This window comes from Euleptes europaea, chromosome 7 (assembly GCF_029931775.1).
Source record: "Euleptes europaea isolate rEulEur1 chromosome 7, rEulEur1.hap1, whole genome shotgun sequence".
In the NCBI taxonomy this organism is placed as follows: domain Eukaryota; kingdom Metazoa; phylum Chordata; class Lepidosauria; order Squamata; family Sphaerodactylidae; genus Euleptes; species Euleptes europaea.
Genome location: NC_079318.1, coordinates 93803340 through 93828716, shown reverse-complemented (window position 1 = coordinate 93828716; position 25377 = coordinate 93803340). Strand labels below are relative to the sequence as shown.

At 50.0% G+C, this 25377-nt stretch overlaps 1 protein-coding gene across 1 annotated transcript; it reads left to right on the top strand.

Annotated features, from left to right (window-relative positions):
• Nucleotides 1-21595, top strand: SLC27A3 (solute carrier family 27 member 3). Its single transcript, XM_056853905.1, has 10 exons — nucleotides 1-481; nucleotides 5382-5591; nucleotides 7711-7869; nucleotides 9343-9467; nucleotides 10062-10256; nucleotides 10786-10876; nucleotides 10987-11185; nucleotides 17795-17892; nucleotides 20813-20943; nucleotides 21403-21595. Exons 1-10 carry the CDS (start codon nucleotides 1-3, stop codon nucleotides 21577-21579), a joined length of 1866 nt encoding a protein of 621 aa, XP_056709883.1. The 3' UTR covers nucleotides 21580-21595.
• Nucleotides 21596-25377: the final 3782 nt, after the last annotated feature.

The following is a 25377-nucleotide window of genomic DNA, read 5'->3' as shown; positions in this document are numbered from 1 at the left end:
ATGCTGTCCGGCGGGGCTGCGGCCGCCTTGGGGCTGCTGCTGGTGGTGCTGGTGGTGGTGCACCGCCTGCTGCGGCCGCACATCTGGGCCGAGGCGGCCTTCCTGCTGCGCGCGTGGCGGGGCCGGCGCCAGCTGTTGCGGGCGCGCGGCAGCCTGGCGCAGCGCTGGGGGCGCCTGGCGCGCGCCCGGGCCGGGCGGGTCTTCCTGCGCTACGGGCAGCGCAGCTACACCTACGGGCAGGCGGAGCGCGAGAGCAACCGGCTGGCCCAGGCGCTGCGGGGCTGGGCCGGCCCGGGGGGCCCCCCGCGGCCCGGGCAGACGGTGGCGCTGCTGGTGGGCAACGAGCCCGCCTTCGTGTGGGCCTGGGTCGGCCTGGCCAAGCTGGGCGTCGCGCCCGCCTTCCTGGGCACCGCGCTGCGCCGGGGGGCTCTGCTCCACTGCCTGCGCGCTTGCGGCGCGCGCGCCCTCCTGGTGGCGCGCGGTGAGTGGGGGGGGGGGCGCGGGGGAGGTCCCGGGGGGGGGACCTGGAAGACCGCGGGGTGGGTGGGTGGGGGTGTGCGGCGGCAGCCCCGCGTCCCCCTTCCCCAGCTGCAAAGTTGGAAAGCTAGAAGAGGGGAGTGAGCAGGTTCAGGGAGGAGAGGGCTAGCCACGGCTACTAGACCAAGTGGCTCAGTGGCAGAGCCTCTGCTTGGCATGCAGAAGGTCCCAGGTTCGGTCCCCGGCATCTCCAGCTCAAGGGACTAGGCAAGCAGATGATGTGAAAGACCTCTGCCAGGGGGAGGGGCCTTTCGTGATGCAGGAAGGGCGGTGGCTCAGTGGCAGAGCATCTGGTTGGCGTGCAGAAGGTCCCAGGTTCAGTCCCCAGCATCTCCAGCTAAAGGGACTAAGCAAGCAAATGATGTGAAAGACCTCTGCCTGAGAGCCATGGGGAGGGGCCGTGGCTCAGTGGGAGAGCCTCTGCTTGGCGTGCAGAAGGTCCCAGGTTCAGTCCCCGGCATCTCCAGCTCAAGGGACTAAGCAAGCAAATGATGTGAAAGACTCTGCCTGAGAGCCATGGGGAAGGGCCGTGGCTCAGTGGCAGAGCATCTGGTTGGCGTGCAGAAGGTCCCAGGTTCAGTCCCCAGCATCTCCAGCTAAAGGGACTAAGCAAGCAAATGATGTGAAAGACCTCTGCCTGAGATCCATGGGGAGGGGCCGTGGCTCAGTGGGAGAGCCTCTGCTTGGCGTGCAGAAGGTCCCAGGTTCAGTCCCCGGCATCTCCATCTCAAGGGACTAAGCAAGCAAATGATGTGAAAGACTCTGCCTGAGAGCCATGGGGAGGGGCCGTGGCTAGAGGTAGAGCATCTGCTTGGCGTGCATCCATGGTAGAGCAAAATGATGTGAAAAACCTCTGCCTGAGACCCTGGAGAGCCGCTGCCGGTCCGAGTAGGCAATACTGACTTTGATGGACTGAGGGTGTGATTCAGTAGAAGGCAGCTTCAGGCGTTCATGACAATCCTCTCCAGGATCAGTGGAGCAGGCCTGTTATATTGGGTGCTGTGGAGCACAGGCAGGATAAACGCTGCTGCAGTTGTCTTGCTTGTGGGCTTCCTAGAGGCACCTGGTCGGCCACTGTGTGAACAGATGGGCCTCGGTCTGATCCAGCAGGGCTTTTCTTATGTTCTTATGAGTGGACATGTTCATGGAGGAGAGGGCTATCCGCTGCTGCTAGTCAAAATAGATACTAGTCATTATGCATACCTATTCTCTCCAGGATCAGTGGAGCAGGCCTATTATATTAGGTGAGGAAACAATCCAAATGCCCCTGGTAGTGTGCTTATTCACTCGTCTTTGGTGAAGCAGAAGCCATTGGTCTCACAGAATTAGAGAGTTGGAAGGGACCACCAGGGTCATCTAGTCCAACCCCCTGCACAATGCAGGAAATTCTGTTTCAGGAAAAAAAAACACAAGGAGAGCGGTCCATTAGAGGCCAATAAAAGGACAAGACCAGATTCACGAATCATGCAGAGTTGCATTGGGCAGCCTCTTTAGTGTATATGCACACACATGCATGGGGGTTGCTTGGGAGCATTGAAGTGAGTTGTTTCTTGTGGCTCACAAGGAATCCTCTCGCCACATTCTGTTTTGGTAGTTTCTGATCTACGAATGTGGATGTTTATTTACAAGGCAATGCTGAAGAACACCCAATACTTCTGGGGAAGTAGACCACGTGGGCCTGGACGTGGTGGCCCCCAGGTTTAGATTGCAAGCCCACGCACGCTTCCTTGGCTGTAAGTCCCTTTGGAAATTGGATGCGACGCTCCCAGTTCCCCTGCCTATTCATATTTGGGTGGTATTTGCTGCTGGCGTTGGAGCCGTCTCTGTTTTTGTTACAGTGCCGAGTTGAATGGCTTTGCTGTACTTTTATCTCAGGACTGTGAGTCACTTTGAGAACTTTTGTAACGAAGCCGAATGCACGTTAGAAGAATGGATAAACAAGGGGGAGGGTGTAGATTGCGCAGACGGTTTCAGTCCTTTTTTCTGAAACCTCCAGGCATATGTGGTAACCCACCTGCTATCAGCCTGCCCTGTGCTGAAGATAATTTTCACGCATTCCTGCTTTTCCTGTGTACAGTTCTGATCACCACACCTAAAAAAGGATATTGCAGAGCTTGAGAAGATGCAGAAAAGAGCAACCAAAATGTTCAGGGGACCAGAGCAACTGCCCTATGAGGAGCGGTTAAAACGCTTAGGGCTGTTTAGTTTGGAAAGAAGGCGGCTAAGGGGAGACATGATAGAGGTCTGTAAAATTATGCATGGCATGGAGAGAGTGGACAGGGAGAAACTTTTCTCCCTCTCATAATACTAGAACGCAGGGTCATCTGCTGAAGCTGGAGGGTGAGAGATTCAAAACAGATAAAAAGAAGTATTTCTTCACACAACGCATAGTTAAATTGTGGAACTCCCTGCCCCAGGATGTGGTGATGGCTGCAACTTGAAAGGCTTTAAGAGGGGAGTGGTCATGTTCATGGGGGAGAGGGGTACTCATGGCTTCTACTAAAAATGGATGCTAGTCATGATGCATCCCTATCCTCTCCAGTATCAGAGGAGCATGCCTATTGTATTAGGTGCTGTGGAGCACAGGCAGGAGAATGCTGCTGCAGTCATCTTGTTTGTGGGCTTCCTAGAGGCACCTGGTTGGCCACTGTGTGTACAGACTGCTGGACTTGATGGGCCTTGGTCTGATCCAGCACGGCTTTTCTAATATTCTTATGTTTCTGTGCTTCTGGTTGAGCCTTGGATGTGTGAAGAAACTCTCCGTAGCATTGGAATATCAGATCTGAACCGAGAACTTTTGCACGGGGTGAATTTATGGCGGAATTTGCAAACCAGTTGCAAATCTGTAATGTGCCTGTTGGGGCAGGTTTTGTGTACGATCTGACGTGTCATCTTTTTAGGAAGGATGTGAATGAACATTCTTGGTTAGTTCTCGGTGTGCCACAGGCATTCGACAATGCAATCCTGTTCAAAGTAACTCCGGTCTAAGCCATTCGTTTTGGGAGCTCTCTCTTGCAAAGCAGATGCTCTACCACTACTTTGATGGACCGAGGGTCTGATTCAGTATAAGGCAGCTTCATGTGTTCATGTGGGTCCATAGCATGCCTCTTAGGCACTGCTGAATACCAGACACTGTTCTTTTTAGACACGTCCCAAACACTTAGCTCCCCATATCTTGCTCCAGAGACCGTTGGGGCATCCCCTACCCATTCTGTCCCCTTGTTCCTTCCTCCATGTAGATCTGTCTGGGGTTGGGGGGCTGGATCCTACGGCTTGGCCGTTAGCAGAACGGATGCATGTGATCCATTGTGTGGGGCTATGGATAAAAAAACACGAAGTTGCCTTATACTCAATCAGGGTCACTTGAACACATGAAGCTGCCTTATACTAAATTAGAGCCTCGGTCCGTCAAAGTCAGTATTGTCTACTCAGACCGGCAGCAGCTCTCCAGGGTCTCAGGCAGAGGTCTTTCACATCACCTACTTGCCTAGTCCCTTTAACTGGAGATGTCAGGGATTGAACCTGGGACCTTCTGCACGCCAAGCAGATACTCTGCCACTGAGCCATGGCACCCTTCCCATGTATTCTGAGTGGAAGCTCTGGGCACAAGGGACATTGAAGGAGAACAGCAGAGAGTTGAACACATATGAAGCTGCTGTTTACTGAATCAGACCCCTGGTCCATCAAGGTCTGTATTGTCTACTCAGATGGGCAGCGGCTCTCAGGCAGAGACCTTTCACACCACCTTTTGCCTGATCCTTTTTTAACTGGAGATGCTGGGGATTGAACCTGGAACCTTCTGCATGCCAAGCAGATGCTCTATCACTGAGCCACAGCCCCTCCCCAGCTCCATGGTGGGAAATTCCTGGAGATTTTTGGGTGAAATCTGGTGTGGGCAGGATGAGGGGAGGGGCTTCAGGCGGACATACAGGTTGAATATCCCTTATCCGGACTGCTTGGGACCAGAGGCGGACCATATGTCGAATCTTTCCATGTTTCGGAATATTTTGGAATTTTTGCATGTACATAAGGGGATATCTTGGAGATGGGACTTCAATTTGTTTATGTTTTTATAGGTGTTTAAATACACACTTTTTACACATACCCTAAATGTACTTTTAAGAGCCCTGTGGTGCAGAGTGGTAAGCTGCAGTACTGCAGTCTAAGCTCTGCTCACGACCTGAGTTCGATCCCGACAGAAGTCGGTTTCAGGTAGCTCTGCTTCTGTGCCACAGCCCCTCCCCAATACTTGCCCCATACGTCGGATGCACTTTCCTGCCAAATCTCATGCTGCAAGATCGTGCTCGTTTTAGCTTGGGAGTTAATTTGCCCCGTGAGAGGGGATACGATAACCATCTTCAAGGAACTGAAGGGCTGTCATATAGAGGAGGGTGCCGAGTTGTTTTCTGTTGCCCCAGAAGGTCGGACCAGAACCAACGGGTTGAAATTAAATCAAAAGAGTTTCTATCTAGACATTAGGAAGAATTTTCTAACAATTAGAGTGGTTCCTCGGTGGAACAGGCTTCCTCGGGAAGTGGTGAGCTCTCCTTCCCAGGAGGTTTTTAAGCAGAGGCTAGATGGCCATCTGTCAGCAATGCTGGTTCCATGACCGTAGGCAGATGATGAGAGGGAGGGCACCTTGGCCATCTTCTGGGCATGGAGTAGGGGTCACTGGGTGTGTCGGGGGGAAGTAGTGAGTTTCCTGCATTGTGCAGGGGGTTGGACTAGATGACCCTAGGGGTCCCTTCCAACTCTATGATTCTATGAAGTGCCTCCTCTTGGTTCTGCCTCCACAGTACAAAATGAGCCCTGTTGCTTACTGGCTCTGCTCTGTGTCTCCCCAGATCTTTTCGAGGCTGTGGAACCCATTCTCCCAAACTTGGAGGAAATGGGCATCGTGGTCTGGGTGCTGGGGAAGGGGCCCTACCCTCCCGAGGTGACCGCTCTCGATGACCTGCTGGAAAAGGCGTCCGATGAGCCGGTGCCCTACGATCTCGCCACCCCCAGCGACCTGTCGGACACCTGCCTGTACATCTTCACCTCAGGGACCACAGGTAAGATCTCACGCGGCCGCCGGTTGGCCAGAAATAACCACCTTGGCCAAGGTCCGCTCTCCCTCAGTGCAACCCAAGAGTAAAAAAAGAGTGGCCCCTGGTTGGCCACTGTGTGAACAGACTGCTGGACTTGATGGGCCTTGGTCTGATCCAGCAGGGCTTTTCTTGTGTTCTTATGTAAACCATTTCCTGGGCTGAACCACTTCACTCGGTGGGATGCGTGTAACATATTCCAGTGCTAGTCCCCGCTCATAGAAAACCTGCACGTGGGGAAGGCGGAATCTCTAACGTGCTGCTTTTCTGCATGCAGGGAATATGTGTTTCCCATTGAAGTCATTTGGAAGATGCCAACCTCACCTTGCTCCACCTGCTTTCTAAGCCAGGTGCCAGGAAAGGTGTTGGCGTGCACCATTGTGCCCGTGTGAACTACATTGGGCGGGGGGTCCTGCTCTAACTGCTGCCCCATACCACCCCTCCCCTCCTATCATGAGGTCCTCGCAGGAAAACCAGGCACCTAGCCAAAGCAGGACTACTAAAGAAGACTTCCGCCATTGTCCTGGAACCAACGTGGTGTAGTGGTTAAGAGTGGTGGTTTGGAGTGGTGGACTCTGATCTGGAGAACCGGGTCTGATTCTCCCCTCCTCCACATGAATCCAGCTGGGTGACCTTGGGCTAGTCACAGCTCTCTTACAGCTCTCTCAGCCCCACCTAGGTGTCTGTTGTGGGGAGGGGAAGGGAAGGAGATTGTAAGCCACTTTGATTCTTCCTTAAGAGGTAGAGAAAGTCGGCATATAGAAACCAACTCCTCTTCTTCCTCGCACCTCACTTTAAATTTTGCAAACACTTGTGAAAACGTCTTGAGTTTTGCCCCACAAATTCAGCTGCTGCGGCCATTTTACTGACCAACAACTGAGGCAGAGAGGAAGGCACAAGAGATCAAGTTGGCCGTTTGACGGGGTCCTCTCCTTAGAAGAGGGTTGCCAGCGCCACGTCAGGTGGCCCTCCGCCCTTGGCATCTTTGTTGGGCGGCCTTCTCTCCACACTGAATCGTCATTTAGATTCGGTTTGTCTTTAAAACATTCATAACCCTGCCTGTCTGCCAGGCAACTGGGACCCAGGGTTTTGTTTGCTTTAATTTGACTGTCACCAAACCCCAGACGGTTGCAAATTTTATGAGCTCAAAACTGCGATCAGAGAGGGATACGTTGTCACTTGAATTCATAGATAATCGGGATGCAGATTAAGCAAATTCCCGTAATAGCTATCAAAGCATCTCTCTTTCTACGATAAGTGATGGCCGTTCCAGAGAACAGCATCCTCCTGAATACACTTTTGATTTAATTTTCATTTGTTTGCCTTTAACAACCATCTTGAATCCCTGTGAACTGAAGCCAGTGTGGCGTAGTGGTTAGTGTGTTGGGCTAGGATCTGGGAGACCCTCGTTCAAATCCCCATTTTGCCACAGGGCTTATTAGTCGAGTTTGGGCCAGTTCTGCTCTCCCAGTCTACCCAACCTCACAGGGGAGGTGAACAGGGGAGGGGAGACCCGTGCATACCACCCTGGGCACCTTAGTTTATTTTTTTGTTTATTTGTATCTCGCTTTTCCTCCCAACGGGTGCCCAAAGTGGCTTACAATACAGAAGGATGAAGGACAAGGTAGAGGTTGAATTGATCACAATTTGACCACTCCGCTAAAAGTTACCCCGATAAGAGGCAGGGATCTAATTCAGGGTTGATTCGCTGATTCAGAAGAAAAAGGGTAAGGTGTCACACCTTGTCCCCACATTTAATAACAGCACTAAGCGTGGTGTAGTGGTTAAGAGCAGTGGTTTGGAGCGGTGGAGTCTGATCTGGAGAACCGGGTTTGATCCCCCACTCCTCCCCATGAGCGGCGGAGGCTAATCTGGTGAACCAGGTGGGTTTCCCCGCTCCTCCACACGAAGCCAGCTGGGTGACCTTGGGCTAGTCACAGCTCTCTTAGAGCTCTCTCAGCCCCACCTACCTCACAGGGTGTCTGTTGTGGGGAGGGGAAGGGAAGGTGATTGTGAGCCGATTTGAGTCTCCCTTAAGTGGTAGAGAAAGTCGGCAATTAAAAACCGACTCTTCTTCTGCTTCCAGGACTCCCCAAGGCCGCTCGCATCAGCCACCTGAAATGCATCTTGTGCTTATGGTTCTATCACCTGGTAGGTGGGACCAGCTCTGACGTGATCTACGTGGCCCTGCCTCTCTATCACTTGGCAGGATCCCTGCTGGGGATCATTGGAACCTTTGGCTTGGGTAAGCCTGGCGGCGGCGCTGGGGCAGTCTGGTTCTCAGGAGCTGGGGTGTGCAGGTGTGTGTTTATTTGCCGGGAGGGGAGACCGCAAGCGGAAGACGCAACGGCCCACTTTTTGATGGTTCCTGGTAATTAAATTCTACGGTGCGGTTCCAACCTTTTTTAAAAAACCTTTTAAAAATATTGTCGAAGGCTTTCACGGTCAGAGTTGATCGGTTCTTGTAGGTTATCCGGGCTGTGACCGTGGTCTTGGTATTATCTTTCTTTTAAAAATTGATTTTTTTAAAAAAAAAAATTTTTTACAGAAAAACAAAACAACAAAAGATAAAAAAACCACATACATACAGTAACATTCATACAGCCAAACCACCCTACCAAAGTGTGCCTGTACCCATCATTCTATATATTAATAACCTATTAATTACCGATTATAGGATCCTTTTTACAGAAACTAATTCTATATTAGTCCTGATTTTTACTGCTACTAATTTTGATTTTATACCTAACGTTATCCATCTTAATTCTAATTCAAAGACATTCTAGGTAAAATACCATTCTAAATTAACAACTGCTCATTGGTAAAGTTGATATATTCAAAATATCGACTGTGTTGATGTAATAAAAAGGCTATTCAAAGATTATAACATGCTATCTTAAAATGAATTTCTCCATGTCATTATTATACTTGATCATAATAGCTATTTTACACAATCATAATAACTTTTCCATTTTCTTTGCCACTCCCCCAAAGGTTTTTTATTCAGCCTGCGGGCACCTTCATAATCCTGACACGGTATGGAGAGCCAGTGTGGTGTAGTAGTAAAGAGTGGTAGTTTGGAGCAGTGGACTCTAATCTGCAAACCTGGCTCCACCTACTTTCTGAACAAGGTGCCAGGACAGGTGTTGGCGTGTACCATTGTGCCCATGGGAACTACATTTGGGGGCTCCACTGAGTAGTGCAGCAGTGGAACCAGCTGCCTCGGGAGGTGGCGAGCTCCCCCTCACTGGCCGTCTTCAAGCAGCAGCTGGACAAACCCTTGCCAGGGATGCTCTAGGCTGATCCTGCATTGAGCAGGGGTTGGACTAGATGACCTCTATGGCCCCTTCCCACTCTGTGATTCTATTCACGAGAATGGGAGAAGAGCAGATTTCTTTCCCCACTCCTCCACATGAAGCAAGCTGGGTGACCTTGGGCTAATCATAGTTCTCTCCGAACTCTCTCAGCCCCACCTGGCTGAGACAGGGTGTCTGTTGTGGAGAGAAGGTGATTGTGAGCTGGTTTGATTCTTCCTTAAATGGTAGAGAAAGTCATCATATAAAAACCAACTCTTCTCCTTCTCCTTCTTCTTCACAGACTTGAGGGATAGAAACTATCCCTTAAAATTTTTGGGGAGTTCTTTGAATGTGGTGGGGTGCGTTCAGGCAGCCTGGCAGTCTTAGGAGGCTTTGTCTTGAGGGTCTCTGTCTCTCACCAGGTGCCACCTGCGTGCTGAAGAAGAAGTTCTCGGCCAGCCAGTTTTGGCCTGACTGCCGGCTCTATGGCGTGACTGTGTTCCAGTACATCGGAGAGCTTTGCCGCTATCTGGTGAACCAGCCTCAGGTTAGCCCCGGGAAAGGTGTTGGCACTGGGAGGGGTGACCGTGGGAACTTTTCTGGAGCAAGCACGCTTGGTGCCGGATCAGAACCCTTTTTTTGTGTGTATCTGTTTATTTAAACGGCCGCTGCTTCCAAAGCCAATTTCACCTGTTCAAAAGCAATAAATGAAAGTAAAGACGAGGTACCCTGACGTGATGCTCAAATCATACCAATGTGGGCACCAAGTAAACGTCTCCGTAGAGTTTTCCAGGGGTGTGGGGGCCCTCACAAAAAAGGCCCTCTCCCCGGTTGTCACTCTTCCACATGAGGCCGGCTGGGTGACCTTGGGCTAGTCACAGCTCTCTCAGCCCCACCTACCTCACAGGGTGTCTGTTGTGGGGAAGGGAAGGTGATTGTAAGCCAGTTTGAGTCTCCCTTAAGTGGTAGAGAAAGTTGGCATATAAAACCCAACTCCTCTTCTTTCTCCTCTTCCTCTTCTTCCTCCTCCTCTTCCTCCTCCTCCTTCTTCTTCCAACATTTATTGCTTCCAATCATACCCACAGACCATTCGGCAGGCTCCCTTCTTGACTCTCAGCCCTCGCTTTCTCCTCCCTTTCAGACTCCTCAAGACCGGGAGCACAGCTTACGCATGGCAGTGGGCAGTGGCCTACGCGCGGACGTCTGGCGTGAATTCCTCCGCCGCTTCGGGGACTTGAACATTGTGGAGACATACGGCATGACGGAGGGCAGCGTGACCTTCTTCAACTTCACAGGGACCGTGGGCGCCGTGGGGCGGGCCTCTTGGCTTTATAAGGTGAGGATCGAGTCGGAGATGGCGAGAGGAGCATAGAACTTGTGCTTGGGGGGGTTGAGTGGCAGGTGCAGGAAAAAGGTCCTCTACTAGGGAAGCCAGCATGGTGTAGTGGTTAAGAGCTGTGGTTTGGAGCTGTGGACTCTAATCTGGAGAACTGGGTTTGATTCCCTGCTCCTCCACATGGAGCCAGCTGGGTGACCTTGGGCTAGTCACAGCTCTCTCAGCCCCACCTACCTCACAGGGCGTCTGTTGTGGGGAGGGGAAGGGAAGGTGATTGTAAGCCGGTTTGATTCCTTCTTAAGTGGTAGCCATTAATACCCCTCTCCTCCATGAACATGTCCGCTCCCCTCTTCAATCCTTCCAAGTTGCCAGCCCTCACCACATCCTGGGGCAGGGAGTTCCACAAGTTAACTATGCTTGGGATTAAGGAGTGGGGCTTCCAAGTCATAGAGCATGGTGTCTGTGTTGGCCTTCGCCTCAGACCCTGTTTTCTTCCAAAGTGCTCGATTCTCACCTGTGCCCCCTGCAGCGTTTGTTCCCGTTCGAGTTGCTTCATTACGACGTCCTCCAGGGCGCTCCGCTAAGAGACGAGGCCGGCCGGTGCCAGCGCGTGGAAACAGGTGAGCAGGTTTTGCCTTGGGGGGCTTTCCGGTCAGCCCCTCCTCCCCCTTCCCGGACTTGCCCCCACTAGTATTTCCAACGCCGGTACGATTCACTGTCTTCCTCTCAGGGAAACCGGGGCTTCTGGTCTCGCCCGTGACCCCCATGACGCCGTTCCTGGGATATGCCGGAGGGCGCGAGCTGACGGAAGCCAAAATCCTGCGCAACGTTTTTGCCGAGGGCGATTCCTACTTCAACACAGGCGACCTGATGTTTCAGGACTCTCACGGCTTCATCTACTTCTGGGACCGCACTGGCGACACATTCCGGTATGAGAAAGTGCGGAGAACCATGAGTTTGGGGCAGTTTTTTTGGTAGGGGAGTAAGGGGAAGGTGTTTCATAGAATCATAAAGTTGGAAGGGACCACCAGGGTCATCCGGTCCAACCCCTGCACAATGCAGGAATTTCAAAACTACCTCCCCACCACACACACACATGCACACACACAGTGACCCCTACTCCATGTCCAGAAGATGGCCAAGATGCCCTCCCTCTCATGATCTGCCGAAGGTCATAGAATCAGCCTTGCTGACAGATGGCCATCTAGCCTCTGCGTAAAAACCTCCAGGGAAAGGAGAGCTCGCTACCTCCCGAGGAAGCCTGTTCCACTGAAGGACCGCTCTGACTGTTAGAAAGTTCTTCCTAATGTCTAGACGGAAACTTTTTATTTCATTTCAACCCGCTGGTTCTGGTCCGACCTTCTGGGGCAACAGAAAACCACTCGGCACCCTCCTCTCTATGACAGCCCTTCAAGTACTTGAAGATGGTTATCATATCCCCTCACAGCCTTCTCCTCTTCAGGCTAAACATACCCAGCTCCTTCCTTTTATTTATTTAAAACGTTTTTAGGCCTCCCTGCCACCCAGTCGTGGTCCCCAGGATGGCAAACATGAAAACATTTGAATTGTGTGTGTCTGTAAAGGGCCAGCAAGTCACAGCTGACTTATGACGACCCCGTAGGGTTTTCAAGGCAAGAGACATTGAGAGGCGGTTTACTATTGCCTGCCTCTGCATAGTGACCCTGGACTTCCTTGGTGGTCTCCCATCCAAGTACTAGCCACGGCTGACCCTGCTTAGCTACAGAAATCTGAGGAGGCTAGTATGCAGTTTCCCTCTCTAAAGGAAAATTACTCATGCAAGAGATACAAAACAAACAGTGGGTACCTATTTAAGAAGAACAAGAGTTGGTTTTTATATGCCAACTTTCTCTACCATTTAAGGGAGACTCAAACCGGCTTACAATCACCTTCCCTTCCCCTCCCCACAAAAGACACCCTGTGAGGTAGGTGGGGCTGAGAAAGCTCTAAGAGAGCTGTGACTAGCCCAAGGTCACCCAGCTGGCTTCGTGTGTAGGAGTGGGGAAACAAATCCAGTTCACCAGATTAGCCTCCGTCGCTCATGTGGAGGAGTGGGGAATCGAACCCGGTTCTCCAGATCAGAGTCCACCGCTCCAAACCGCCGCACTTAACCACTACACCACGCTGGTTAAGTGTGCCATACAGATTTTTGATCAGAAATTCAGCAAAAGATAAGAAAGCAACTTTTCCTCCTTAATTTTTTTATGCAACTGGCTTTTATAACCTGTGGATTAAAAAAAAACATATTCCTCAGCATTCCGGAAAAAGAAACCCCTAATATTGCAACAACAAAAAAAAGTTAACACTTATTTTAATTTAATATATTTAACCCCTCTGAAGGAACATTAATAATTTGAGATATGCTAATGACACTACATTATTGGCAGAAAATAGTGAAGATTTGAAACGACTGCTGCTGAAAGTTAAAAGAGAAAGTGCCAAAGCAGGACTACAGCTGAACACCAAGAAAACAAATTGATGACTACAGGAGAATTATACAACTTTAAGGTTGACAATGAGGAAATTGAAATTGTTCAAGACTTTCTATTCCTTGGCTCCACCATCAACCAAAAGGGAGACTGCAGCCAAGAAATCAGAAGGAGATTGAGACTGGGAAGGGCAGCCATGAAGGAGCTAGAAAAGATTCTGGAGTGTAAGGGTGTGTCACTGGCCACCAAGACTAGATTAATTCATGCCATCGTATTCCCTATTACTATGTATGGGTGTGAAAGCTGGACAGTGAAGAAAGCTGATAGGAAGAAAATAGGTTCCTTTGAAATGTGGTGTTGGAGGAGAGTGTTAACGGATACCATGGACTGCCAAAAAAACAAATCAGTGAGTTATGGATCAAATCAAGCCTGAACTGACCCTAGAAGCTAAAATGACTAAACTGAGGCTGTCGTATTTTGGTCACATCATGAGACGACAAGAGTCACTGGAAAAGACAGTCATGCTAGGAAAAGTTGAGGGCAGCAGGAAAAGAGGAAGACCCAACAAGAGATGGATTGACTCCATCAAGGAAGCCACAACCCTCAATTTGCAAGATCTGAGCAAGGCTGTCAAAGATAGGACATTTTGGAGGACTTTCATTCATCGGGTCGCCATGAGTCGGAAGCGACTTGACGGCACTTAACACACACACACAACCCCTCTGGGCTACAACATATAGGAAGGAGGAGAAATATCTTTTTGAACTAGAAGGGAACATTTAACTCCCATCCCTGTCCAGGCACATTTGCATTAAATGCAACATTTAAATTATGAAATGATTCAGTTCATAAGGACATAAGAAAGGCCACGCTGGATCAGACCCAGGCCCATCAAGTCCAGCAGTCTGTTCACTCAGTGACCAACCAAGGACCTCTAGGAAGCCCACAAACAAGACAACTGCAGCAGCATTATCCTGGCTGCGCTCCACAGCACCTAATATAACAGGCATGCTCCTCTGCTACTGGAGAGAATAGGGATGCATCACATATGTTCCATAAAAACACATATGCAGTAGAAACACGAGAACAAGGGTGGAGGCCGATAACAATTGTTGGGGTTATGCCCAACGAAACAAAAAAAGTTTTCCCTAGCTGGTGGAAGACACTGATAGAGGGAGACAGACGAATCCCCCTTGGGAGGGAGTTCCAAAGTTTTGGTGCCACAACTGAGAAGGCCCTTTCATAGAATCATAGAGTTAGAAGGGGCCACCAGGGTCATCTAGTCCAACCCCCTGCACAATCAGGAATTTCACAACTACCTCCCCCCCCATACCCCCAGTGACCCCCACTCCAAACCCAGAAGATGGCCAAGATGCCCTCCCTCTCATCATCTGCCTAAGGTCATAGAATCAGCATTGCTGACAGATGGCCATCTAGCCTCTGCTTAAAAACCTCCCTGGAAGGAGAGCTCACCACCTCCCGAGGAAGCCTGTTCCACTGAGGAACCGCTCTAACTGTTCTTGAAAAAATATTTTCTGGTAGGGTATGAGCTTTCGTGAGCCACAGCTCACTTCTTCAGATACAGCTAGAATGTATCTGAAGAAGTGAGCTGTGGCTCACAAAAGCTCATACCCTACCAGAAAATATTTTTGTTAGTCTTTAAGGTGCTACTGGACTCTTGCCCTTTTTGACTACTGCAAACAGACTAACACGGCTACCCACTGTGAATGTTCTTGAAAGTTCTTCCTAATGTCTAGACGGAAACTCTTTTGATTTAATTTCAACCCGTTGGTTCTGGTCCGACCTTCTGGGGCAACAGAAAACAACTCGACACCCTCCTCTGTACGACAGCCCTTCAAGTACGTGAAGATGGTAATCGTATCCCCTCTTTCTCCGGTTGCCACCTGTCTCATCTCAGATGGCAGAGGTAATCGAAGCAGGACCTGAGGTTGACTGGAGTGAGCAGGGAGGTTCATATGGGAGAATGTGGCCCTTAAGGGCTTTACATACCAGTACAGTGGATGCTGGGAAAAGTTGAGGGCAGCAGGAAGAGAGGAAGACCCAATAAGAGATGGTTTGACTGTATAAAGGAAGCCACAGCCCTCAATTTTCAAGACCAGAGCAAGGCTGTTAATGATCAGATGCTTTGGAGGACATTGATTCATAGGGTCGCCGTGAGTTGGAAGCGACTTGACAGCACTTAACACACGCGCGCGAAAGAGGTCTATACAAATATGCTGTACACAGATAGAACTTTTCCTCCCATAATATGAGAAATCAGGGTCCACCAATGAAGCCGGTGGGGAACAATTAATACTTCTCGCTACGTATTATTAAAGTTGCAATGTATTATACATTGCACTTGGGAGAGGCTGTGGCATACAGAAGGTCCCAGGTTCAATCCCCGGCATTGCAAAGGGGCTTGGCAGTTAAAGTTAAAGGGACTAAGCAGATAAAGGGACTAGGCAGGGAGGTGACGTGAAAGACCTCTGCCTGAGACCCTGGAGAGCCATGGGGAGGGGCCGTGGCTCAGTGGTAGAGCATCTGCTCAGCATGCAGAAGGTCCCAGGTTCAATCCCTGGCATCTCTAGTTGAAGGGACCAGGCAAGTAGTTGGTGTCAAAGACCTCCGCCTGGGAGACCCTGGAGAGCCGCTGCCGGTCTGAGTAGACAATACTGACTTTGATGAACCAGTCTGATTCAGTGTAAGGCAGCTTCATGTTTGTTCATGTGTGTTATTAACTTACAGAATTCACTTCCACAAGAAGGTCATCATGGCCACCCTCTTAGATGGCTCGGAAAGGCTTTTAGGTGCATTCCTCAAGGAGGTGGCTTTTAGTCTTGATTAAATAAGTGGAACCCCCATTGCCCAAGGCAGAATATCACTGGTATTCACTTGGCGGCATTAACACTGAAGCGCTGTAGCGTTCGTGGACTAGTGGGAGTTTAGAAAGTCGATCTCAATCTCTTGGGAGATTATAGAATTCTGGAGGTTTATTGATTAATTTGGATCATAGAATCATGGAGTTGGAAGGGACCACCAGGGTCATCTAATCCAACCCATTTATATCCCACCTTTATATATTTATATCCCACCTTTCTTTGTGGTTCAAGGTGGCTGGCAATAATATCAAGGCGGTTTACGACTTGGGCGCAGGGAGAAAATTCCCAAATCGTTTTCCCCCATCCCTCCACCAGCAATTCATTGTGGGCCTCGTTGAGTGTTTGGAAACTAAAGTAAAGTAAAGGTCCCCTGTGCAAGCACCGGGTCATTCCTGACCCATGGGGTGACGTCACATCCCGAAGTTTTCTAGGCAGACTTTGTTTTACGGGGTGGTTTGCCAGTCCCTTCCCCAGTCATCTACACTTTCCCCCCAGCAAGCTGGGTCCTCATTTGACCAACCTCGGAAGGATGGAAGGCTGAGTCAACCTTGAGCCGGCGACCTGAAACCAACTTCAGTCGGGATCGAACTCAGGTCGTGAGCAGAGCTTGGATTGCAGTACTGCAGCTTACCCCTCTGCACCACGGGGCTCCTGTTTGGAAACTAGCATGGTTTAAATATTTGGAAATACAAATCTGACCACTAAGAGGCACTCTTAACCAAAGAAAGCTGTTGCCAGAGAGACTGGGCAGGGGGGCTGTTTCTGGAGAGCTTCCATTCAGAAATGAAGGAACGGCAGTATCTGCTTCCAAAGACGAGACAAAAAAAAATGCGGAAGGTGCTATCAAATCAGCTTTGTTAAAGCCTAGTTTGTTGTGACTAGTGAAGCATAATTATTTTTTAAGAAGCAGCAGTAAAACCCTAAGGAATGCCTACTTTGGATGAAAGAGCCAAGTTTTTAAGGTCCTTAAAATATATTCAAAAACCTTTCTTTCCATTTCCAGTGCAGGAAAGCATGATAAGATTGATGTGGAAACTCCGCACTGATCAAAGAAACATAAAAAAATGCCCTGCTAGTTTGGCAGTTATTTGTTCACTTCTAGTTCAAAAAGATCTATCTCCTCCTTCCTATATGTTGTAGCCCAGAGGGGTTAGATATATTAAATTAAAATAAGTGTGCTTCCTTCCCCCCTCCCAATATTAGGGGTTTCTTCTTCCTGAACGCTGAGGAATATATATTTTTTTAATCCACAGGTTTTAAAATCCAGGGCATTAAAAAATTTAAGGAGGAAAAGTTGCTCTCTACTTTTTTCTGAAGTTCTGATAAAAAAAATCTGTACAGCTCACGTCGAATCATAGAGTTGGAAGGGACCACCAGGGTCATCTAGTCCAACCCCTTGCACAATGCAAGGAATTCACAGCTACCTCCCCCCCACACACACACCCAGTGACCCCTATTCCATGCCCAGAAGATGGCCAAGGTGCCCTCCCTCTCATGATCTGCCTAAGGTCATAGCAATGCTGACAGACGGCCATCTAGCCTCTGCTTAAACACCTCCAGGGAAGGAGAGCTCACCACCTCCCGAGGAAGCCTGTTGCACTGAGGAATTGCTCGAAGAAGAAGAGTTGGTTTTTATATACCGACTTTCTCTTCCACTCAAGGGAGACTCAAACCGGCTTACAATCACCTTCCCCTCCCCACAACAGACACCCTGTGAGGTAGGTGGAGCTCAGAGAGCTCTAATGGAGCTGTGACTTGCCCAAGGTCACCCAACTGGCTTCACGTAGAGGAGTGGGGAAACAAATCCAGTTCACGAGATTAGCCGCCGCCGCTCATTTTAGAAAGTTCTTCCTAACGTCTAGACGGAAACTCTTTTGATTTAATTTCAACCCGTTGGTTCTGGTCTGACCTTCTGGGGCAACAGAAAACAACTCGGCACCCTCCTCTCTATGACAGCCCTTCAAGCCCTTTCCTTTCTTAAATAAATACCCGCTGCTCATGTAGTATCTCTTGCACTAGTAGTTTTCCTTTGGAGAGGGTATCTGCTTCAGGGGTGGGAGAGAGGATGGAGCTGGGGGTGGGGTGGGGAGAACAGCTACCTCCTCGCCCAGATGGAGAAGCACAGTGGCCACTCCCCACGTAGTACCTTGTTCCCACGACCACCATTTTGTCATCATCTCCTAACCCTGCATCCATGCTTTTCGTCCAGGTGGAAGGGCGAAAACGTCGCCACGACAGAAGTGGCTGAGATTCTGGGTACCCTGGAGAGCTTGCAGGATGTCACCGTCTACGGCATCACCGTTCCAGGTGAGGAGCAGAGCACACCTGAAAGGGCTGAGTAGGGGCAGGTGAAGAAGAAGAAGAGTTGGTGTTTATATGCCGACTTTCTATACCACTTAAGGGAGACTCAAACCGGCTTACAATCACCTTCCTTTCCCCTCCCCACAACAGACACCCTGTGAGGTAAGTGGGGCTGAGAGAACACTGACTAGCCCAAGGTCACCCAGCTGGCTTTGTGTGTAGGAGTGTGGAAACCAACCCAGTTCACCAGGTTAGCCTCCGCCGCTCATGGGGAGGAGTGGGGAATCAAACCCGGTTCTCCAGATCAGAGTCCACCGCTCTTTACCACTACACCACGCTGGCTCTCAGATGGGGTGTGATATGGTCAAGGAAGTCCACTGTTGTCCCAAGGGTTCAGCCTGGCCTTTGGAAGCATCCCCTGCCCCACTCAAAGCTCTCCCCGCCTCCAACTTTGTCTCTCCCGTCCAAGTTGAAATATAGGCCAAGGGCTCTGGTTCAGGCTTGCTCCTGAAGGAGAAGATATCTGCCCAAAGGCCTGTTCCCCTAGCATGGACAAGCAATAGCTTCGCCAGGGTTGTCATACCTGTAATTCTCTCGGCTGCTTGCTCCCTCTGACCTGAATCTTGGTTCTTGCAAAGCCGTGAGAAACCAAGAAAAAATCAGTGGGGAGGGTTGTGCCAAAGCCTCTGTTGCAGTTCATACTGGGGGACAGAGGGTATTAGAGAGCCCTTTCCCCTGGACTGGGGAATGGAGGGTGTTAGAGAGTCCTTTGTCCTAGACTGGAGACAAAGGGGCATTAGGGAGCCCTTTCCCCTGGACTGGGGATGGAGAGTCTTAGAGAGTCCTTTGTCCTAGACTGGGGAACAGAGGTGGTTAGAGAGAGAACAGAGGCTCTTCCTCACCTCATCTTTATTAGTCTAGAGCCCATTCCCCAGCTAAGCCCCCCAGAATGCTGTAGATGTAGTGTACCTTGATTTCAGTAAAGCCTTTGATAAAGTCCCCCATGATCCTCTTGAAACAAAGCTAGTAAAATGTGGGCTGGACATTGCTACTGTTAGGTGGATTGGGAATTGGTTGACCAACCGAACCCAAAGGGTGCTCATTAATGGCACAACTTCATCCTGGAGAGGAGTGACCAGTGGGGTACCACAGGGGTCTGTCCTGGGACCGGTACCATTTAATATTTTTATAAATGACTTGGATGATGGAATAGAGAGCATGCTAATCAAATTTGCAGATGACACCAAGTTAGGAGGGGTAGTTAATACCCCGGAGGGTAGGGTCAGAGTTCAGAATGACCTCGATAGACTGGAGAGCTGGGCCATAAGCAATAAAATGAATTTCAATAGGGAGAAGTGTAAAGTACTTCACCTAGGCAGAAACAGCATAAGGCATAGGTACAGGATGGGAGAGAGCTGGCTTGACAACAGTACATGTGAAAGAGATCTGGAAGTCTTAGTGGACCACAAACTGAACATGAGTTGACAGTGTGATATGGAGGCTAAGAAGACCAATGCAATTCTGGGCTGCATCAATAGGAGTATTGTGTCTAGATCAAGGGAAGTAATACTACCACTGTATTCTGCATTGGTCAGACCTCACTTGGAATACTGTGTCCAGTTTTGGGCTCCTCAATTTAAGAAGGATGCTGACAAGTTGGAGCGTGTCCAGAGGAGGGCGACCAGAATGGTCAAAGGTCTGGAATCCATGCCCTATGAGGAGAGACTTGGGAGTTTGGTTTGTTTAGTTTGGAGAAGAGATGGTTGAGGGGAGACATGATAGCCATGTTTAAATATTTGAAGGGATGTCTTGTTGATGAGGGAACTTGCTTGTTCTCTGTTGCTCCAGAGACTAGGACACGGAGTAATGGATTTAAACTAAGAGAAAAGCGATTCCACCTAAACATTAGGAAGAACTTTCTGACGGTGAGGGCTGATCGACGGTGGAATGCACTGCCTCAGAGGGTGGTGGAGTTCATGTGGGATCCTGCATGGCGGGGGGAGGGTTGGGGTCACTGGGGATGTGTGGGGAGGAAGTTGTTAATTTCCTGCATTGTGCAGTAGGTTGGACTAGATGACCCTGGTGGTCCCTTCCAATTCTTATGATTCTATGACTCTATTATTCTTTCCTCCTCGCCTTGTCTTTATTAGACTGGTGCTGTGGTTTGGAGTGGTGGACTCTGATCTGGAGAACCGGGTTTGATTCCCCACTCCTCCACATGAGCGGCAGACACTAATCTGGTGAACTGGATTTATTTCCCCACTCCTCCACATGAAGCCAGCGGGGTGACTTTGGGCTAGTTGCAGCTGTCTTAGAGCTCTCTCAACCCCACCTGCTTCACAGGGTAACTCTTGTGGGGAGGGGAAGGGAAGGTCATAGAATCATAGAGTTGGAAGGGACCACCAGGGTCATCTAGTCCAACCCTCTGCACAATGCAGGAAATTCTCAACTACCTCCCCCACACACCCCCAGTGACTCCTACTCCATGCCCACAAGATGGCCAAGATGCCCTCCCTCTCATGAACTGCCTAAGGTCACAGAATCAGCATTGCTGACAGATGGCCATTTAGCCTCCGCTTAAAAACCTCCAGGGAAGGAGCACTTACCACCTCCCGAGGAAGCCTGTTCCACTGATGAACCACTGTGTTAGAAAATTCTTCCTAATGTCTAGATGATTGGTTTGATTCTCCCTTAAGCGGTAGAGAAAGTTGGCATATAAAAAACCAACTCTTCTTCTCTTAGTCTGGTGCCCATTCTGAAGCTGAGCCCACCGGATTCATTCCTCCTCGCCTTGTCTTTATTAGTCCCCTGCCCATTCCAGAGCAGAGCCCCCCAGATTTATTCCTCCTCGTCTGTATTAATGTGGTGCCCATTCTGGAGCGGAGCCCACCGAATTCATTCCTCCTCTTCTCCCTCCATTCTCCAGGCCATGAAGGCCGAGCGGGGATGGCGACGGTGGTGCTGAGGCCCGGACGGGAGTTCGATGGAGCCGAGGTCTACACGCATGCTGCTGAGCTTTTGCCCCCATATGCTCGGCCCCGCTTTCTGCGAATTCAGGTAACAGCATCTTTCTTTTACTCACTCCGCAAAGAAATAGGAGAGCAGAGATGGAGGGTAACCTGGGGTGGCCGGACAGAAGAAGTGCAGCTGGACCGCTGGGGGGAAAAGTCCACTCTTGGATGATAGTGCGTGATGCAAAAAGGTATCATGTGCTGTCAAGTCACAACTGGCATATGACGACCCCATGAAATTTCACCTCATGGCGTTTTCAATGTAAGAATCCTAGAGTTGGAAGGGACCACTAGGGTCATCCTGTCCAACCCCCTGCACAATGCAGGAAATTCACAACTATCTCCCCCCCACACCCCGAGTGACCCCTACTCCATGCCCAGAAGATGGCCAAGATGCCCTCCCTCTCATCAATGTCCACATTCTCCTTCCGGGGGTCCCTTAGGCGGGTATCTACTGTGATTCTGCAACCCCCCCAATGGTGTCTCGTCTGCCCTTACCCATCAGGACCACCTGGAGATGACGGAAACCTTCAAGCAAAAGAAGGTCCGTTTAGCAGCCGAAGGATTTGACCCGACACGGATCACGGAGCCCCTCTACTTCCTGGACGATGCCGCCAAGATGTATGTGCCTCTGACCCGGCCAGTCTGGGAGGGAATCATTGCCGGCGACATCCGGTTATAACACCCAGCCTTGCTGATATATGGAGCCCAGTGGTGACCTGCATCCCAGCATGCGGAGGGAAGAGCGCATGCTGGGAAAGTATGGCACCCTCCTGGGCACGTCAGCCTTACAGGGCCGTTTTGTGCCTCTCTTTCTCCAACACTTTCTCCCTCAAGACGCCTGGATTCTGCTGGGTGTTCTGTCCGATTCATGTCCAGGGTGATCTTACTTTGGGAGGGGGATGTGGCTCAGCGCTAGAGCATCGTCTTGCCCCAGGTTCAATCCCCCGCATCTCCAGTTAAAAGGATAAGGTAGTAGGAGATGGGAAAGACCTCCGCCTGAGGCCCTGGAGAGCCGCTGCCAGGACTGACCTTGATGGACCAGCGACCTGACTCAATATAAGGCAGTTTTGTGTCCCCTCTTGGCTGGGACCCAACATGCCTTTCAGTCCAGCCAGCCAGTTTGTATAAATCAAAAATCCTCATTTTGCTGAGCTGGAGTTGAAATTTCTTAACAGAGGGAGAATGGAGAGGGGGCTTCATTCCCCAGCACCTGGGGATGGATTTTGTCATCTTGCCGTGGGTACATCAAATGCAATTCCATGGGTCGGTCCTGTGTGTGTGTGTGTGTGTTAAGAGCCATCATAGGCGACCCTATGAATCAAAGTCCTCCAAAATGTCCTATCTTTGACAGCCTTGCTCAGAACGTGCAAATTGAGGGTCCCAGCCTATGTAAACAGGTGTGCAAACTCTGTTACTCTATGTGGGGCTGACTTCTCGGAGACTGGAAATTTGTGGCGGAGTGATGCATAATCCGGTGGACACCCCACTCCCCCCGCCCCAAGATAGGCAGATCAAGGGAGGCACATAGGACCAGGGCTCTGACTTTTGCACAGACTCTCTAGGCGTGTCTAGGCACAATTCAGGGAGCCGGTTTTCGAAGCCTTAACCTGCCTGTGCCTGATAGAAGCCTTGTTTACATCTCACTTTGATATCTCGGATAATTCAAGGTTGCCCTCTCGATATGCCATGATCTTCTTGATGGGTCACGCCAAGGTCCATCTTGTTCAAAGGCTGCTTTTTGACGATCACAGTAATCTACTGGCTAGGTCATCCCTGGTTCCAGTTCAGTTTGGGTCAGAACTGACCAGGCGTCCACTTTCTCTCAGACCGCTGTAGTGTAGAGATTAGAGGGACACACTAGGAGTGGGGGGAACCCTGAATTTAAATTCCCATCCAGCTACAAAACTTGCTGAGTGACTACTTTTGCTTAGCCTTTCCTACCAGCGTGGTGTAGTGGTTAAGAGCGGTGGTTTGGAGCAGTGGACTCTGATCTGGAGAACCAGGTTTGATTCCCCCACTCCTCCACATGAGCAGCGGAGGCTAATCTGCTGAACCGGATTTGTTTCCCCACTCCGACACACGAAGCCAGCTGGGTGACCTTGGGCTAGTCACAGCCCCACCTACCTTGGGCTAGTCTCAGCCCCACCTACCTCACAGGGTGCCTGTTGTGGGGAGGGGAAGGTGATTGTAAGCCGGTTTGATTCTCCCTTAAGTGGTAGAGAAAGTCGGCATATAAAAACCAACTCTTCTCACAGGGTTGCTGTGAGGATAAATTGAGGAAGGGGAATGCCACGTGTAATACACTCTGCACTCTTTGGAGGAAGGGCGGGGCAACCATATGATAGCTAGACCCCCCCGCTGCAACAATAGTAGTACTGTTCTGCCTCGCAGGATTGTTGTAAAGAGTATTCAGATAATGGACATGAAGTGTTTGTAATATTAGAGATAAGCTTTTATACATGCTAAATATGATTGTCGCCTTGTTCTCTGGTAGAGGGGTGGGAGGTCTTTTGGCCTGTCTGTTTTCTTCCTAAGTGGATGCTACTATCCCTTTGAGAAAGCAGCCTTTTGCCCAGGGTGAGGGGCTGGCCACGGGTCGCATTTTCTACTTTTTATACTCTTTGTAACAAATAAAGTCCCTTTTTATACTGGCATGACTGCATTTCTCATTATCCACCATAACCAGCTCTGTCAAACGTCCACTTGATCCAAACTGGAAGCCATAGTAAGTATTGCGGGGGGGTGGGGGGTCTCTCCCAGAGATAATCTTGGTTGACCAGTTGGGCTAGGCCTTGACCTTTGGTGATTTGGGGGCCCCACCCAGTGTATGCTGAAGAGCACAGACTAATTGTACCTTTAAGCTATGTGGGGCTTAATAATGTTAGAATCATAGAGTTGGAAGGGACCACCAGGGTCATCTAGTCCAACCCCCTGTACAATGCAGGAAATTCACAACTACCTCCCCCCCACACCCTCGGTGACCCCTACTCCATGCCCAGAAGATGGCCAAAAAAAACCCTCCTCCAGGATCCCTCGCCAATGTGACCTGGAGTAAAATGGTTTCCTGGCCCCAAAGTGGCAATGGGCATTACCCTAGAGCCCACAAGAGACAAACACTGACTCAACCCTTCCTGCCCTCCCTCTCACGATCTGCCTTAGTTCACAGAATCGGCATTGCTGCCAGATGACCATCTAACCAACGTCTGCTTAGAAACCTCCAAAGAAGGAGAACCCACCACCTCCCAAGGAAGCCTGTTCCACTTAGGAACCACTCTAACTGTCAGAAAGTTCTTCCTAATGTTTAGCCAAAAACTCTTTTTATTCAGTTTTGACCTGTTGGTTCTGGTCTGACCTTCTGGGGCAACAGAAAACAACTCGGCACCCTCCTCTATGTGAGTACTTGAAGGTGGTTCTCATATCCCCTCTCAGTCTTCTCCTCTCCAGGCTAAACCTACCCAGCTCCTTCAACCTTTCCTCATAGGACTTGGTCTCCAGAACCCTCCCCATCTTTGTTGCCCTCCTCTGGACACGTTCCAGCTTGTCTACATCCTTCTTAAATTGTGGTGCCTGAAAATGAACACAGCGCTCGAGGGGACATCTGTGGAGATGTCAAATGTGAGAATGCTTTGGAGATTCTGGGGTCGGTGAACATTCTTCCCCAAATCTGTAAAGGTAAAGGACCCCTGTGCGAGCACCGGGTCATTCCTGACCCATGGGGTGACGTCACATCCCGACCTTGAGCCGGCTACCTGAGACCGACTTCTGTCGGGATCGAACTCAGGACGTGTGCAGAGCTTTTGACTGCAGTACTTAAGCTTAACACTCTGCGCCACGGGGCTCTTCCCCAAATCCTTGGCTGCAGGCTAAGTAACCAACCCATCAGCCAGCAGAAGGCACTGTTTTTCATGCCTAGAGCAAGGGGTGCGTCCGGAGGTCCCTTGTCCGGTTTGCCCCGTTATTCAGACTGCAGCATCCCTGCCCTTGGTTCTGGTCACCATTTTCCCATCTTGGAACGAACTGCTTACCTTGCAGGTACTTTCGGTCTTCACTTTGTACAGCTTTCTATCTTTTCTCTCTCTGCATGCGCCTGTGTATAATCAGCCACCTAAGATACCGTACTCTTTGCCCTGATCTGAATGGCCCAAACCAGCCCATTCTCACCAGATCCCAGAAGCTAAGCCCGGTCAGCCCTGGTTAGTATTTCAATTTAATTTATTTACAGTCAAAGACCATCAAAATCTGATATAATACCCCCAAAAGTGTTAAAACTATCAGATATTATTACCACAATAAAATGATAACCCTCTGACCTAAAATGATAAATCCCTGCTCTAAATACATGACTACTAAGAGCTAATGCAACATTATACACACACACACACATATATATATACTGGATATTATACACACACACTGGATATTAACATAATACTAGGTTACCCCATTAAATTTATCTGTAGTGGGGTTATAGCAGGTA